The sequence below is a fragment of the Eublepharis macularius genome, chromosome 8, assembly GCF_028583425.1.
Source record: "Eublepharis macularius isolate TG4126 chromosome 8, MPM_Emac_v1.0, whole genome shotgun sequence".
Taxonomy (NCBI): Eukaryota; Metazoa; Chordata; class Lepidosauria; order Squamata; family Eublepharidae; genus Eublepharis; species Eublepharis macularius.
In genome coordinates this window covers 113270603-113285759 of record NC_072797.1, presented here as the reverse complement: position 1 = coordinate 113285759, position 15157 = coordinate 113270603, and the positions used below count along the sequence as shown (strand labels likewise).

The window sequence follows — 15157 nt, the reverse complement described above, 5'->3', positions numbered from 1 at the left end:
AGACCCGCGGGCGCTGATTGGTTGGATCTGCGTTGGCGGGAAGGGGGATTCTCCTCGCCTTCTCTGCAGCTTCTGCAAGCGGAGCCGTTTGGAGCCTCTCTGAAGGCAGAGCGCTCGGCCCCCGTGCACAAACTCCCGCCCAACCGCGGTTCCCTCAAACAGTTTATCCCCATACAGTGTTGGATAACGCTCCCACATCTCGGTTCTAACTTGCTTTTGATGCCCTTCGCACAACCCATTTGAACATTCTCTCAGTTGTCTCTGCTCGTTTTTATATTTCGCTGTTGAGTTTGTGACAGGATTCTGAGAGGAAATTTGATGGTTATTCCTTTTGGCAAATATATATATATATTAAAAATGACTCCTTCCCTCATGTGCGCACATTGGGAGTTTCAGTTTTTGTAGAATAATGATCTGGGCTGGAAAGAAACTAGTATTTCAGTCTCCTCATAATAGGCTGTGATTCCCCAAGTGCAAAGTCAGTACAAGGAACACTTGATCTGTATGATAATCGGATCAATTAACTAGGAAAAGTGTAAGGCATTGAGTCTGAGGGATGAGCAGGGGTTAAATGAGGAGAGGCTTTGAGAACAGTAAATTCTCCAACCCTAAGTATGCCCTGGTTACTTAAGAGTGGATGTGTTCAATCCAGGCCAAGTCTCTGGTAGGATAAGGGGAAAAAATCGAGAGAGACTAGAAGACTTTTCACTTCTGTTTTTATAATAGACTGTACAGATAGTCTCCTGTGCCTTTCTGTATTCTGTTTGTCTCATGGGATTATAGACTACAGTATACAGAGTTTAGAGACAAAAATAGTGAATATTTGGCCCGATAGCTTTCTAGTTCTGAAGGTGCATTGCTTTCTGTCCTGTGCTCCAGTCTTTGTTGCAAATGTGTTCTGAGTTTGGATTAGTCTTTCACACAGTTACAGGAATAAATCTCCACTGATTTATTCTCAAAACAATTGTATGGAGGAATTGCATATTTAATGCTGAAGATGTAGATTTCATGCACATGAACTCAATATCTCTATCTATAAAAGGGAGAACAGCAGATTTTGACTTACTACTGGTAAGTGTTTCATCTTCAGTATTTAAGCTTTCTTCTAATTGTATTTTTAAAAAGGCTTGAGGATGGTGTTTAATTTTATTGTTCAACATTGCTGACTGCATTTTGTAATTGGATTTGTTAATTTGGTATCCTAAATAAATACTTACAGATGGATCCATTGAACTGAAGTGCCTGTATTTAAACTGGTATAATTTGGTTTACTTCAATGGTATTAACTAACTAGTTTGTTTCAGCTCAATAGAACTGGTAAATGGGCTTCTCTTCAAAAACATTCGAGGTGTAATTTATCATACTTCCCACTTCATTTCTGTATATTTCAAGTGCCTATATGTGTCTTCCCAATGTTGCAGTGTCTGGATTTAAAAAAAAAACGTAATAAATTTGTACAGTTCCTTCCATGTAAAATATATTCCCATAGATACATAATGCAGTGTTCTGCAGGGTGGGTCTGTGCAGGGTGTCTGAAGTGACTGGTCTTCTGAAGTAGCCAGATCGAGCTTCTGTTCAAAGAAATAAGTAACTGGGTTCAGCCAGATCTGTAAGTAAATCCAAGGGCAGGATTCCTCAAATTGGCTATAAAAAGGAAAAGATTTCCTGCTGAATTTACACTTGATGGAAACCCTGTGTAATATGAGAAGCAACCTTAGATAAGCTTTGTTTTACTGCAGTATTTATTTTTGGTTTCATATAATAGTATTTAACTTCTTTTTCCCCTCACAGGAAAGCATATTTTGACACCTCAGGTTTCCAAAATCTAAACTGAAAAATATTTCTCTTTGCGTTTTAAGCACAACGAATCCGTGTACTCCGCATGAAGCATAAAAATCCATTATTCTGAAGAAGGCCATCGAAGCACCTATTCCTTTACCTTCAAAGGAATGACAGAACAACCTCTGCATCTCTAAAACCTTGGACTACAGTGTCACAGAAAGGACATTCAATGGCTCAGTGTAAAAACCTTGTTGTTAGTTTGCTTGAGGAAAGGTATGCGCAACCATCCTTTGACTATAAGAAGCGTCAAAATGTTAGGAAAAAACTGAAACTGATACGAATAACAGGACTTTTCCTGGGAATTATGGCCATTAGCACACTCTCTCTTTCAGTTAGTGCCTTTTTCAAGTTGGAACCTTATAATAGAGAAATGACAAACAATCTAGGTAGCCAAAAGTCAATGCATACATATCAAAGAACTCTTTTGAACGTTTGGGACCAGAATCAAAATGGTACTCTAGATCCACCTGTTTTTATGAAACGTGATCACAACCGTTCCAAAGGAGAATATCCAACAGATCTTTTTTCTCTTGAAGAAAGAAGAAGGGGTGCTGTACTCCTACATATTTGTGGAATGATTTACATGTTCATAGCCTTAGCCCTTGTCTGTGATGAGTTCTTTGTTCCTTCATTGACAGTCATCACAGAAAAACTGGAGATTTCCGATGATGTGGCTGGGGCAACATTCATGGCTGCTGGTGGCTCAGCTCCAGAGCTTTTTACTTCTCTAATAGGAGTCTTTATATCTCACAGCAATGTTGGCATTGGGACAATAGTTGGATCTGCAGTATTTAATATCCTGTTTGTTATTGGGATGTGTGCTTTATTTTCTAAAGAGGTACTGCACCTTACTTGGTGGCCACTCTTTCGGGATGTGTCTTTTTATATCATGGACTTGATATTGCTAATCGTCTTCTTTTTGGATAACTCAATTATGTGGTGGGAAAGCTTAACGCTTCTGAGTGCTTATATTACCTATGTGACTTTCATGAAATTCAATGTGCAAGTTGAAGAGCGGGTAAGATGGCTGCTAACCAGGAACAAAGTGGAGAAAGTAACAGAAACTGAAGGAAAGGTTAGTTTTGTCAAAACATTTAAAAAACACATTGATCACCTTTGGATATTTACTGTTGTCTATTTGTGCCATAATTATGCCCAGTAGATCTCCTAGGAATCCTCACATAATGGTGTTCTTAAACACCAGTGAAAAAATATTTTTAAAGCCTTTGTGTATGTTGCAGATAGGTCTGACTAAAGACTATGGGGTGGTACATGTTTCCTGCTTACTGCCACACCAACATCTGTCACACGACTTATGTGCAGACATACAGAGGGCCTGTTGTGTGAACCATTGCGTCCACATGGCTCAGTTCAGGGGTCAGGCACTGTAGTTGTGTAGTTGATTGTCAGGCTTACATACTCCCTCCTCCCCTTATATAGCATATTGAGGTAGGAAATGGAAGTGTTCTACTAACTTAAGATTGTTGTGGAGGCCAAATTACAGTTCCTTAACTTACATGTGGTTCTTAACTGTAGTTAAGAATCCCAATTACTGAGAGAAATAGAACTTGGTTTCTTATGGCACTTGTGTTCAGACATCACAACAAACTGGAGTTAGTTGAAGACTTCCATCTTAAATCTCAGCACCCCACAAAGAGGAAGCACATGAGCCTGTTAAAAAAACAGGTTTGTGCCTATCACAGACAATCTTTGAGTTTGATTCTGATGTCTGTATGCATCCATAATACATTCCCCAGTATACACAATTGGTATTCTGCATGAATGCACATGAAACTTGGACTGTTATGTTTATAAACTGTAAACATATAAATATGTTTACAGTTTATAAACATAAGTCCAAGTTTGTGCTATTCTGCACAATGCATTTGATGTTATAGTTATCCAGTAGCTTTAGAACTGGTGCATACATACTGTACTCTAATGCACATCAGCCACAAGCTCCTAACAGCCCAGTACACCCCATGACATGGGTAGGGCACTTAAGGGAAAAATTTGAACCACATCAGCAGAATTGTTGATATTGAGATTTTTCTGAAAGAATTGTTGATATTGAGATTTTTCTGGAAGAAAAAATAAAATAATAGCCATATTTACTATATTAGTTTTATGATGAACTGTAGCTCTTAAAGTTTATTCATAAAATTTATGGAAATTTTGAACCCATGAACAAAACCCAGGGTGTTTGGAAAAGAAATTTTGGATGGCAAAATGTACAATGTGTACTTATTAGTTCTAAAGTTACTTTACTACTTTAATGTAATAACAGATCACATTTGACTGTTTAGTATATAAAATATAAAAGTATAAATGCCCTCATTTTAGTCAAACAGTAATTACCAGTGTACCCAGTGTTAGACACATAATTACATTCTATAATATTTATACCCCACTTTTCTTAACAACGACCCAAAGGGGCTAACAATATTGCTCTCCCCTCTTCCATTCTATCCTCACAACACCCCTGTGAGGTAGGTTAGGCTAAGAGAATGACTGATCCAAGGGTCACCCATTTATGCCTGTTTGGCAATTTGAACCCGTGTCTCAGTCTAACCGCAATACTTTAAACCTTGTCTTAAACATTCATTCATCATTCTGAAAGGGAAACTGTTTCATTAGGATATTTTCCTATCCCCCCCCCCCTGGACTTCCACATCTCTAGTGAGATCTCGGAAGCCTAGTCCATATCCAGTACAAACTGTGTATTCATGCCCTAAAACATGCTCCAGGACCCACTAAAAAGTGTTAGGGTTCAATAGCTAGAAGTTGATTTTAGAAAGGTAGTTGAAAGAGTTTGAAAACCTATTGCTCTAACCCATCACCTCTGTAGATAGTTTGCATTTCCAGCCAACATGGAATCTATCAACTTATTTGACAGTCTCTTAGAGATAGGGAAATGTTCTGTAGTGTATGAACATTGTCCCCTAAAATATATTTGTATTTATATGCCTAACACATATACTTTTCTCAGTCCTAAAGATACTCAAATGTATTGAGGTTGTCACCCTCCTGAAGTTTATGGGCACTTTGTAGACAGTTAAATCTTTTTCTTTCTTAGTAACTTATGAGGTTTGAGATTATGATCACTAAAACAGATTAGAATTTTCTGTTTTATATATGCTGAAGGAAGAGCATTACTTATTTAGCATGAATTGTCTCTTACCGATGATACAATGATTGATGATTTGTAGTAGACAAATGTGCTCACTTCTTAAGCATGCAAAATAGTAGAGAGTCCAGTAGCACCTTTAAGACTAACCAACTTTATCGTAGCATAAGCTTTCAAGAACCACAGCTCTCTTCATCAGATGCATCTGACGAAGAGAGTTGTGGTTCTCAAAAGCTTATGCTACAATAAAGTTGGTTAGTCTTAAAGGTGTACTGGACTCTTTACCATTTCGCAACTACAGACTAACACAGCTAACTCAACCTTAAGCAAGGTTAGCACTCATCAGAATTTACAGTTAAATGATATTAGAAGCAGAATTAATAGCATATTATGCTGTATTTTGGCACTGGCCTTAACCATGGTGAGGGAAATTCATGGCAGGGGAAGTGGTGCTGGGGGAGAAATTAAATATTCAGCCTGAGTCCAGTTCCTTAACCATGATTAAAGCATGGGGCCATATTGTATATTAACATTTATATGGTTATATTTTACTTTTCCCCATGGCTTGAAGTGGCTTACATAACAAAACATCAAACAACATTAAAACCCCAAGTTTCTCTTAAATGTAATAAAAATGCCTGCAGACAAATAACCCTTGAAAAAGTCTGGTGAATAAAACAGCCTTATGGTGCTTCCCAAAAGCTTCAAAGGAAGGCATATCCCTCACTTCCATATACACTATACATCACTAGAACCTTTGTGACTGTGTGAACTGCACATTTAAGATACATTAAGGCATTTATAGTCTTGTGATATTTATTATGAGTTTCTACTCTGATCCTAAAGAACATCTCTCTTCAGTGGTGCACAGAATATCATGTACCTTTATCCTAGGTTAGAGCTGTCCATCCTGTTATGTAACAGCTGTGCTCTCGTAGCCTCCAAGGAATTACAACATAAAAATAATCATGCTTCACACAGTGACTGAGTATTGCTGCTGTGTGACTGCTGCTTTGTTGCTGTTAAAAATGTGGCTAGAGGTGCTCTTATGCTGAAATTCTGTGACAAGATGTCCAGAATTCACAAAATAGGATGAGGAGTTGTGTGAGTTTCACACCATGATAAACAACATTCTAAATGTAATTTTTTTTGTTAAAAATGTTTAAACAATATATAAAGCTGAAAAACAAAAACAAAAAAGAAACACTAATAAATGAAAATAGATAGGAATAATCTCCCATTTTCTCTGTGAAAGATATATAGGTATTACATATTATACACTCACTCTAAAATACCATGAGCAAAGTTCCTCTGAATTTCCCCCCCTCTTTATCTTCAAAAGCACAAATGCTTTCAGTTCATTTCTTTCCATTTCATGCAAGTTGTCTATAAAGGGTTTCCAGGTAGCAATAAATTTAGATTATGTCTTTTCCCTAATCGAAGTAAGTTTGGCCATCTCTGGAAGCTCCATCTTCTTCACTAGCCATTCTTCTATTGTTGATAATGTTGGAATTTTTCATTTTGAGCATATAACAATCTCGCTGCCATTATCATATACAGAAACAATGTACCATGAGTAGTTGCTAGCTGTATATCCATTAGTCCTAGCAAAAAAGCCTCTGGTTTCATTTATATGGAACTTTCTAGAGGTAGTTGGGAGTCTGCCTGCAATTCTGTATTTCCAGGTGCAAAACATTATGGTTTCAGTTGCTTGGAAGAAGTGATACACCTTAAAGGGAGATGGTCAAACAATATTTAACCAATGTTGGGACTATATGATCATAGGGACCGTATCATTCCAGTCTTGGCCCATCTTCATGGGCTCACAATTTGTTTCTGGGCACAATTCAAGCAGATGGTACTGACATTTAAAGCCCTATGTAGTTTGGGACCAACATATCTGAAGGACCACTTACTCCCTTATGAACCTACCTGACCTCTGCGGTCATTTTCAGAGGTCCTGCTTCAGGTGCCCCCTAATGAGTGGCAACCCAGGAGAGGGTCTGCTTGATCATGCAACCAAAGTTGTGAAACTTTCTCCCCAGGAAGACTCATCTGTCCCTTTCTGTTGCCATCTTCTGCCAGTGGGTAAAGACTTTTTTGTTTCACCTGAAATTTGGCCCATCTTCATGGGCTCACAATTTGTTCAGTGGTCCCTCCCTCCTTTCCAGTGTTCTAATTGTTGTTTTTATGTTTTGCTTATATTTTATCTCTGGTCATCATAATGTTTTTAATGGTTTTAGAATATGTTTTCATTATGTATGTTTTTATTTGTTAACCAACTTGGTGGCCCTTGTGAGGGCAAAAACGTAGGATATAAGTTTTGTAAAATAAGAATAAAACAATAAAGTGTGCCTGTATTCACAAAAAACGAACCATATAGAAAAACCTCAGTGAATGGGTTATATTCACACCAGCCCTCTGACTGATAAGGAACTTTCCCTTCATCAAACTAAATAGTGGGCCTGCAGATGTGGGTTTTGTTTTGTGTTTTTGCCTTCTGTTGAACTGCATTACACCACATGAGATGTGTGAGCATCTCAATCTGTTTGCTAGGTATCACCTTTCAGAAATGTGTTTGCTCTCTTTCCAGTGCACTGTTGTTTCTTTGGATGATGGAAGTGAACTTTCAGGGAGCTGGTGGATGGATTGTCCCTGTTTAGCATTTTTTTCCATACTGTTCAGCAACATTTTGCATTCTATTAATTAGGCACTTACTTTACATTTTCAAAAGGAGAGTTTTAGAGTACTTCCGTTGCATTTAGAGAGATGCTTTGAAGGAGTAGCTTTAGTTTTCAAAATACCTTGCTAAAAGCATCCCACTAGAGTCTTCTGTCATCTGTATTGAGCATTATATGACTAATCCCAATAGCACATGGATGCTGACTTCTCAAGCTATGGAGTTTAGAAGCATTGCAGAGATAATATTCTTGGTCTTTGCTGGAGGATGTTCTTCATGCTATTGCATCCATTATTTCTCCTTCCATCTTTAAAGAAATAGCAGGTCAAAAACAAAACTTTATTGTACGTTATAGTATTGCTGCATTCTACTCCAAAATATCAAATGCAAAGGAATATATTTAATTTTTTTCCACTGTGCTGTTTCCTTATTTAAGTTATCCAATTTAAATTCCCTAAACATAGAATAAAACAAATATCTCTCATGCAAGGATTGTTCTAGATCTGCAAGACTGGTTAGGTAACTCATACTGTTTCTTATTTATCTCTTTCTAATTATGCAAAATGAGCTCTCAAATTGTTAAAACTAACATTGTTAAGCTGGAAAGTGGTCAGTCAAGGAAACCGTTGTCCATGGTATTTATCTTTAAGACTTTGTGTTGTAATCTGACAGTGCAGGTCAAAGGAGTTCTGAAAGGCCTAAATAAAGAGCCAGAGGGCTAAAGGGTTATCCTAGCAACAAATCCCCAATCCGAAACAGTGAAAATGTAAACAATCCCAGTGAAGTGAAAAACATTTGAATCTGAAAATGTTCTGTGCGCTATATAATCTCTTTCTACAGTTAAGCTACTGGTAGAATTCTGATACCCCATTAGAAAAGGCCATTTGCTTCAGATTCGAGGGAGTTTGAGTATTGTGCAATGCACTGGATGCGATTGCCAGTTTTTTATTTGGTGGAACTATCTGCCAAGGTTGTTGGCTGGATCCAGTGATTAACAGATATAAGGAATGCAGATGTTGTTCCCCTCTCCCCAGTATTCTTTTGGACTAATAGTAGTCACATGGAGCATGAAGGAGGATCAACAGGGAACCAAAGTAAACTGCAAAAAGCAGAGTCTCCGATTGTGAATACTGAATGTGCTGAGACATACATTTGATATCTGCATGGTGGAGGAAAGTGCCAACAAGTCGTAGCTGACTTATTGTATCCCCTGCTGGGGTTTTCAAGACAAGAGACTAACAGAGGTGGTTTGTCATTGCCTGCCTCTGCGTGGTGACCGTTGTCTTCCTTGGTGGTCTCTCATCTAATTATTAACCAAGTCTGACCCTGTTTAGTTTTTGACATTTGATGCTATTGGACTAGCCTGGGCTATCCAGGTCAGGGTGGTGTATGCACAGGTTCCTTCTTTTAAAAATGGTAATGTACACAAAGAGAAGCTGGGGCTTGCAGGCACAAACCTAATGCATGTTCAGCATAGTGGAGAAGGTGTCTGCCAGTTGTCCAAAGTACATGTTGGACTCAATTGAGTACTGTTCCAATATTTTATATGTAACAGTGTCTTGTCCATTACCATTCTTCGACCCTCTGCCTAGCTCCTAATACCAAAATACTATAATTTGATTCCATTTTCTACCTGGTATATGCTTTTAAAATTACTTTTAAGTTGCTACATGCACAATAGCACAACTCCTGGGACAGCTGCGTTTTAATAAATAAAAGATGATTACTATAAATATGACAGCTAAGCAAACTCTGTCACTACATCCACTGAACAGCCCATTTTAGCATCTGCACACTAGATCTGGGGGCATTCAAATGAGAGAGGAACACAGGAGGAAAGGGAACGGAAGCTTTGGGGTCTTTCATAGAGCTTAGTTTTGCAGGTTGCTTTGGAGTAGAAAACACAGATTGCTAATTGTGCTTTTTTATCTTGCAGAAGAACTGGGTTCTCCCTCTGAGGCGGAGGACATCTTGGATGGTGGGAATCACCCAAGATGTCCTCCTTTCCTCAGAGGAGAAGGACCCTTCACGGTAAGTGTCCAAAGGTCCGTTCTCCCTCTGAGGCGGAGGACATCTTGGGTGATTCCCACCATCCAAGATGTCCTCCTTTCCTCAGAGGAGAAGGACCCTTCACGGTAAGTGTCCAAAGGTCCGTTCTTGCAGTGTACTTTGCTTTTGCCTACCACATCCAGTTCTTACAAAATTGTCTTTCAGCTTTGTTGGAAAATGTCAATAAGAAAATAATAATGTGCACCTGAACAAAAGCAAACTGGAAAGTCTGGTTAAATTATAAATAATAGGCTTTATGCCAATAAAGGGTTGATGATGATGATGATGATGATGATGATGATGATGATGATGATGATGATGATAAAGGATAGGCATTAGAGCAGCTTTAATACATAAACGTGGCGTATCTTTCCAAGTAACAGAGTTGGCATATCTGTTGCCAAATGATCTCATGTGCAAACACTGAGTCATTACTGATCCATGGGGGGACGTCGCATCATGACATTTTCTTGGCATACTTTTTACAGGGTGGTTTGCCATTGCCTTCCCCAGTCATCTACACTTTACCCCCAGGAAACTGGGTACTCAGAATTATATAGGGATCTTATAGAGTTATATATAGGGATCTTAAATGCTGACAAATGTAAATAAATGCATCTCATCCTCAAATAATTGATCAGTAATAGTTGCTTGTATTGATCTGCCACTAATTAGTCATTTCTCCACTTTGATCTCTATCTTTATGGTAGCTTACTTTAAATGGTTAAGCCGTAAATAGCTCTGTCCTTGTGTGACTCTCTTAAGGTGAAGTGTGAGAGATAGGCTTAAAAGACACCATCTCTATAGCATTAGCAGCTCTATACAGAAATGGATGCTTACATTTATAAAAGAATAAATATCCAAATTATTTGTATTTTTAGATACATTTCAAGCAATATCTGAAACTTCTCTCCTTTGTCATTGAAAGGCAAGAAATATGTAAATTTTTTTGGTAGTCACTGGAAAAATAGATACCCTTCTGCCAATAACTGATGTTTTACAGTTGATCACTGACATAATGAATTAAATTAATAATACATTATACTCAGGAAATAATCTTGCTTTATTTAATGCTTATTGCTTGGAGGCAAGTCTAAAATAAATATTACCAGTGACATTTACTGTGTAATGATCTAATGTCAGCACCTTTTCTCCCTTCCCATGCAGCAGTGCAAGTTAGGTTTATGTGGAACATCCTGGGAGGAAAGTGAATGTAGCCCGAGAGATGTAACATTTCCAGAAATTTTGAAGCTGGGGGAGGGGGGATGGAAATTTGGAGGAAATTTCATTAAACTTGTCAAACTTAAACTACTTTTACTGATTTAACAACATAAAATGCATAATTTATGGTTAGCATATAAAATTATATTATTGGGCATATCTGTGGAATTTAAAAGTAAAGCTATCTTTGTTTTCTGTAAGATAAATTGCAAGAGGTAGAAACTATTGCACCCTTTGCTACCATAGTACATGTATAATAATTTTTGTTATCTGACATAGAAAAAAATGCTGAAGGTAGAAAACAAATCTTATAGCAAATAACAGTAGATGGTCAGATACAGATTTGTTTTATTGTATACAGCCATTGGCCTTCACAATGTCAAAACACTCTCGAATGTCAGTATAATATATAATCAGATGGTCTGTAAAGCCCCTTCCAACACTATGATTCTTTTATTTGGACAAAAAACTCTCTCATACAGTAACAATAGGCAGGACTACCAGCAACATTTTTGTATATTTATCTGTCTGTGATATGTCTTAATATATTTGATGACAATGTATTACCGTTAAACACATATCCTATTATTGCCAAAATTTAGACAAAGATATTCTTGAAAATGTGTATACGCCTAGAGTTTATACAGATAAATTATTAGTCAGTGCTGTAGATTGAAAAGAAAGGCAAAGTTTTACTCAAAATGGCTAGTATAAACATTTTTATGTGAGATACTCATTCAAAAGGGCAAAAAAAAAAGCATGAGGTGTTTTCATTGTTTCCCCAAACTACCCAGTTTTTTCTTGGAAAAATTGAAAAAATCCTTAGACCCCCTCAGACTTTTTCATGCTATATTCCTGAGCAAGAAAAACTTTACCTTAAGAAGCATTTTACTCATTCTAAAAGAGAAAATATTTCATAAGAGTTTTTAAAGTGCTCTCCAAAATTTCCAAATATTTCCATTGAAAATACTGAAAAGTATTATGCCAGGTGTTGAGGGGGGCCCCCGCCAGCTCCTGAATGTAGGCCCAGGTGACAGAGCAGAGGGAAGACTGTGCTCTCCAGGTCCGCTGGCTGCAAAGCCCTCCCTGGGGCAAACCTGGACAGCTTGCAGCTGATTGGCTGGCCAGGTGCTTTGAAACATGAGCTGCCCGTGCAGCCCTAAGGAGGCTGCTGGAGCCTCTGGGCTCCAGGATTAAAGGTGGCTGACATGCATCACACCTGTGCAGGCTGCATACTGGGTGGACTGAAGTCTGGGCCTGGGGCTTTGGGTCCCCATTGGGAAGCAAAATGAGGTACAAATGAAATCAATAAATAAAATAGTTTTAACACACACAAGCTGAACCAAGAGCTGGAAGTAACCAGGTGGACCACTTTAATTGACCTCCATCCAATGGATCAGGATGCTGATCTTTGCCATCCATTTGTACAACAAATCAATTAGTGGATACTCATCTATTTGCAATGCTTAGATACTGTGAGAATCGCACTCTCAGTCTCTATTGATAGCCTGTTTTGCCTGAGCAGGGGTAAATAGAATGCCCATTCTATCTTATTTTTCTGTTGAACAATCTAGGTCACGTTCACAGGTGCCTGTTGGTAAGAAGCTCTGGCAAGTGTTGTATTTCTCATTAGTCTTAGCATATCATGTGCATATTTTATCAAACAGCACAATAATTTATTCAAAGAAGCACTGCACTAAATTGTGGCATTCTTTAGAAGTGGACTCTGGGAACAAACCAGAACCTCTAAAAGTATCTTCACTTTAGATACCTCAGCCCTACTGAAAAATTCATGTCAGAGGCTTGATTTAGTAACATTGCTTCCTGCATGGCGCCTCCTCCCAAACTGTTACCTACATTTATAATACATAGGGGACAGTTTTCTTCTGCAGTATCTGAAATATTTATTATGAGACAGAAACCTTTTTCCCCCCCAAGAGAAATGTATAAACTACCAAGAAACAAGACAGAACTGCTGAAGAATCTTTCCTATAACCCACTATGTGAGTAGATGGGTAGTGATGGATACATGTGTTAATGAGTAGCATGCAAACTATTGCATTGTAGCAGTTCTACAAGCCACCCTGGAACTCCACACAAGAAGAGCAGGATGAGTCATTGTCACTATGCCTTAGAGAACTTGCATTCCTCAGGAAACTGTATTTTGCTAAAGAGTGTTTTATTTTTAATGTCACAGACCTGACCTTGATCCTTGGATTTGTTTAAATTATTTTGATGGCTTTTTTCAAATGTGTTATAAATTACTCATATAAAATGTTTTGGAAACAGCAAATATGCCACCATAAATAAGCATATGCATCAATTGTAGGATTAGGGTTAATCTGAAATTGAAAAGCTAAGAGACATTTAAAGGCGAGATATCCAAATATATTGGAACAATTTGTATCTCATTGGATCCCATTTGTTCATTGTGCAGAAATGTCATTTAATACAGTGTTCCCAAAGCATCTTAAAGAGAAAAAAACTATGTATATATAGGAGCTCTGCAGGAAGCTGTTACGTGATATAGCAATATGCTGTTTGGGGATGACTCACTTAGACACTATCCTAAATAGACAGTAGGTGTAGCAGACTGTATAAGACTTAGCTGTGAGCCAAAATGTCTCCAAGTTTTACTTCAATCTTGAATGATTTAGCAATCCTTAAGGCAACTTAGTCCAACATGGACCTGCCTTAACTGGGGTGTTGAACAGATTACAAGTGGTTGAGCATTCTAAGAGGCTGTGTATTAAATATATCCATACAGAGGCACATACTTTAACGTCAACATATACTCAGTATACAATAACATTTATTCAGTACTATTAAAGTTCATGCATGCAGGGCTTGGTAGATATCTGTCAATTGTACCTCAGTGGTACTCCCTGTCTTGCAGAGAACCACATTCACAATTACAATCAACCAAGAGAACCACATTTACTTCCATCCCTGGCATGAAGCCTGCACCTCACAGAACAAGCCTCCAACCACTAGTCCCACTGTGTAAATCCTTTCCCACTTTCCTGAAATATGGGGAAGCTGCCCACAATGGGAAATAGTGCTCAGAAGAGCCATATTTGGCTTCTGAGCCACTGAGTGAGTATTGCTGTTGTACATGAAAATTCAAGCAACTTACTCCACCGCAATTAAGGTATAATTGTAAAAACTGCTTCTAGGACACAAGGTCATTTCAATGACTTATACCGTGCAGAATTGGATCTATCTTATAAATTAAGATTCAATAGGTTTTTTGCTGTCATCTTGAAAAAAAAGACCTTCCAGAAGGTAATGGCCTATAATGTTGTTATTAAGGCTGCCAGTTTACTTTTGAATTGCTTCCTCTGAACAGCGGACAGGGAAAATGGAATAGCACAGTAGCAGCTGGGCCTCTTTTTGCTGACACAGTAAAAGAATGCAATTCTCTCTTTATAATTGGAAACCCAAAGATAGGATTGCGGAGCAGTGCTGAATCATAATTAAGACTCTGCATCACCGATAAAGTACTAAAGCAGTGCCATCGCTTTTTAAGTGGTGTACCAAATCTAGCACTCTACTTGAGGAGGCAGAGTCCAAACTCTATTCATTTTGCCACTCGCAGCACGTATTACTTAAAGCAAGTATAAAAGTGAAATCATGCTAGGGCATCGTGACATCTACAGCATTCCTTAGGGTTCTGTTCTCTCTCCTGTGTCCTACATGAAACTGCTGGAAGAGGTTATCCAGAGTTATAGGGTTAGGTGTCATGTCACCAATATGTGGATGACATACACCTCCCCCCACAGTTCCTATGGATCAAGTAAAGCAATGGATGTCTTAGAACTGTGCCTGAATGTGGTAACTGGCTAGATGAGAGCCAATAAACTGAAGCTTAATCTGAGTTGCTATTAGTTGGTGTAGGTGTAGACTGAAGGATTGGGAAAGCACTCCTGCCAAAGGAGTCTGCAGCTTGAGATTGCAGGCAGACCCGGACTTATAGATGGGAATGCAAATTCTTCACTGTGCAGCACCTTTAGCCAGCTGTATCCCTTCCTCAAGAAGTGGGATCTAGCACTAGTAATCCATGCACTAATCACCTCCAGAGTACTGGAATACTGTAACACGTTCTGCGTAGGGGCTGTCTTTGAAAACAGGTTGGAAGTTTCATCTCGTTTAGAATTCAGCTGCCTTTTTACTACGTGAGAGTCAGTTACCAATCAATATACATCAGTTTTAAAAGATCCAGGGCCACCTTGCTTATA

The 15157-nt window shown here is 38.3% G+C and overlaps 1 protein-coding gene across 1 annotated transcript in view; it reads left to right on the top strand.

Moving 5' to 3' along the window:
- Positions 1-2011: 2011 nt before the first annotated feature.
- Positions 2012-15157, top strand: part of SLC24A2 (solute carrier family 24 member 2) — a 116903-nt gene continuing 103757 nt past the window's right edge. Inside the window, exons 1-2 of the mRNA XM_054986952.1 lie at positions 2012-2917; positions 13959-13967. Coding sequence (XP_054842927.1) covers positions 2012-2917; positions 13959-13967 — 915 coding nt within the window. The remainder of the gene's footprint in view (positions 2918-13958; positions 13968-15157) is intronic.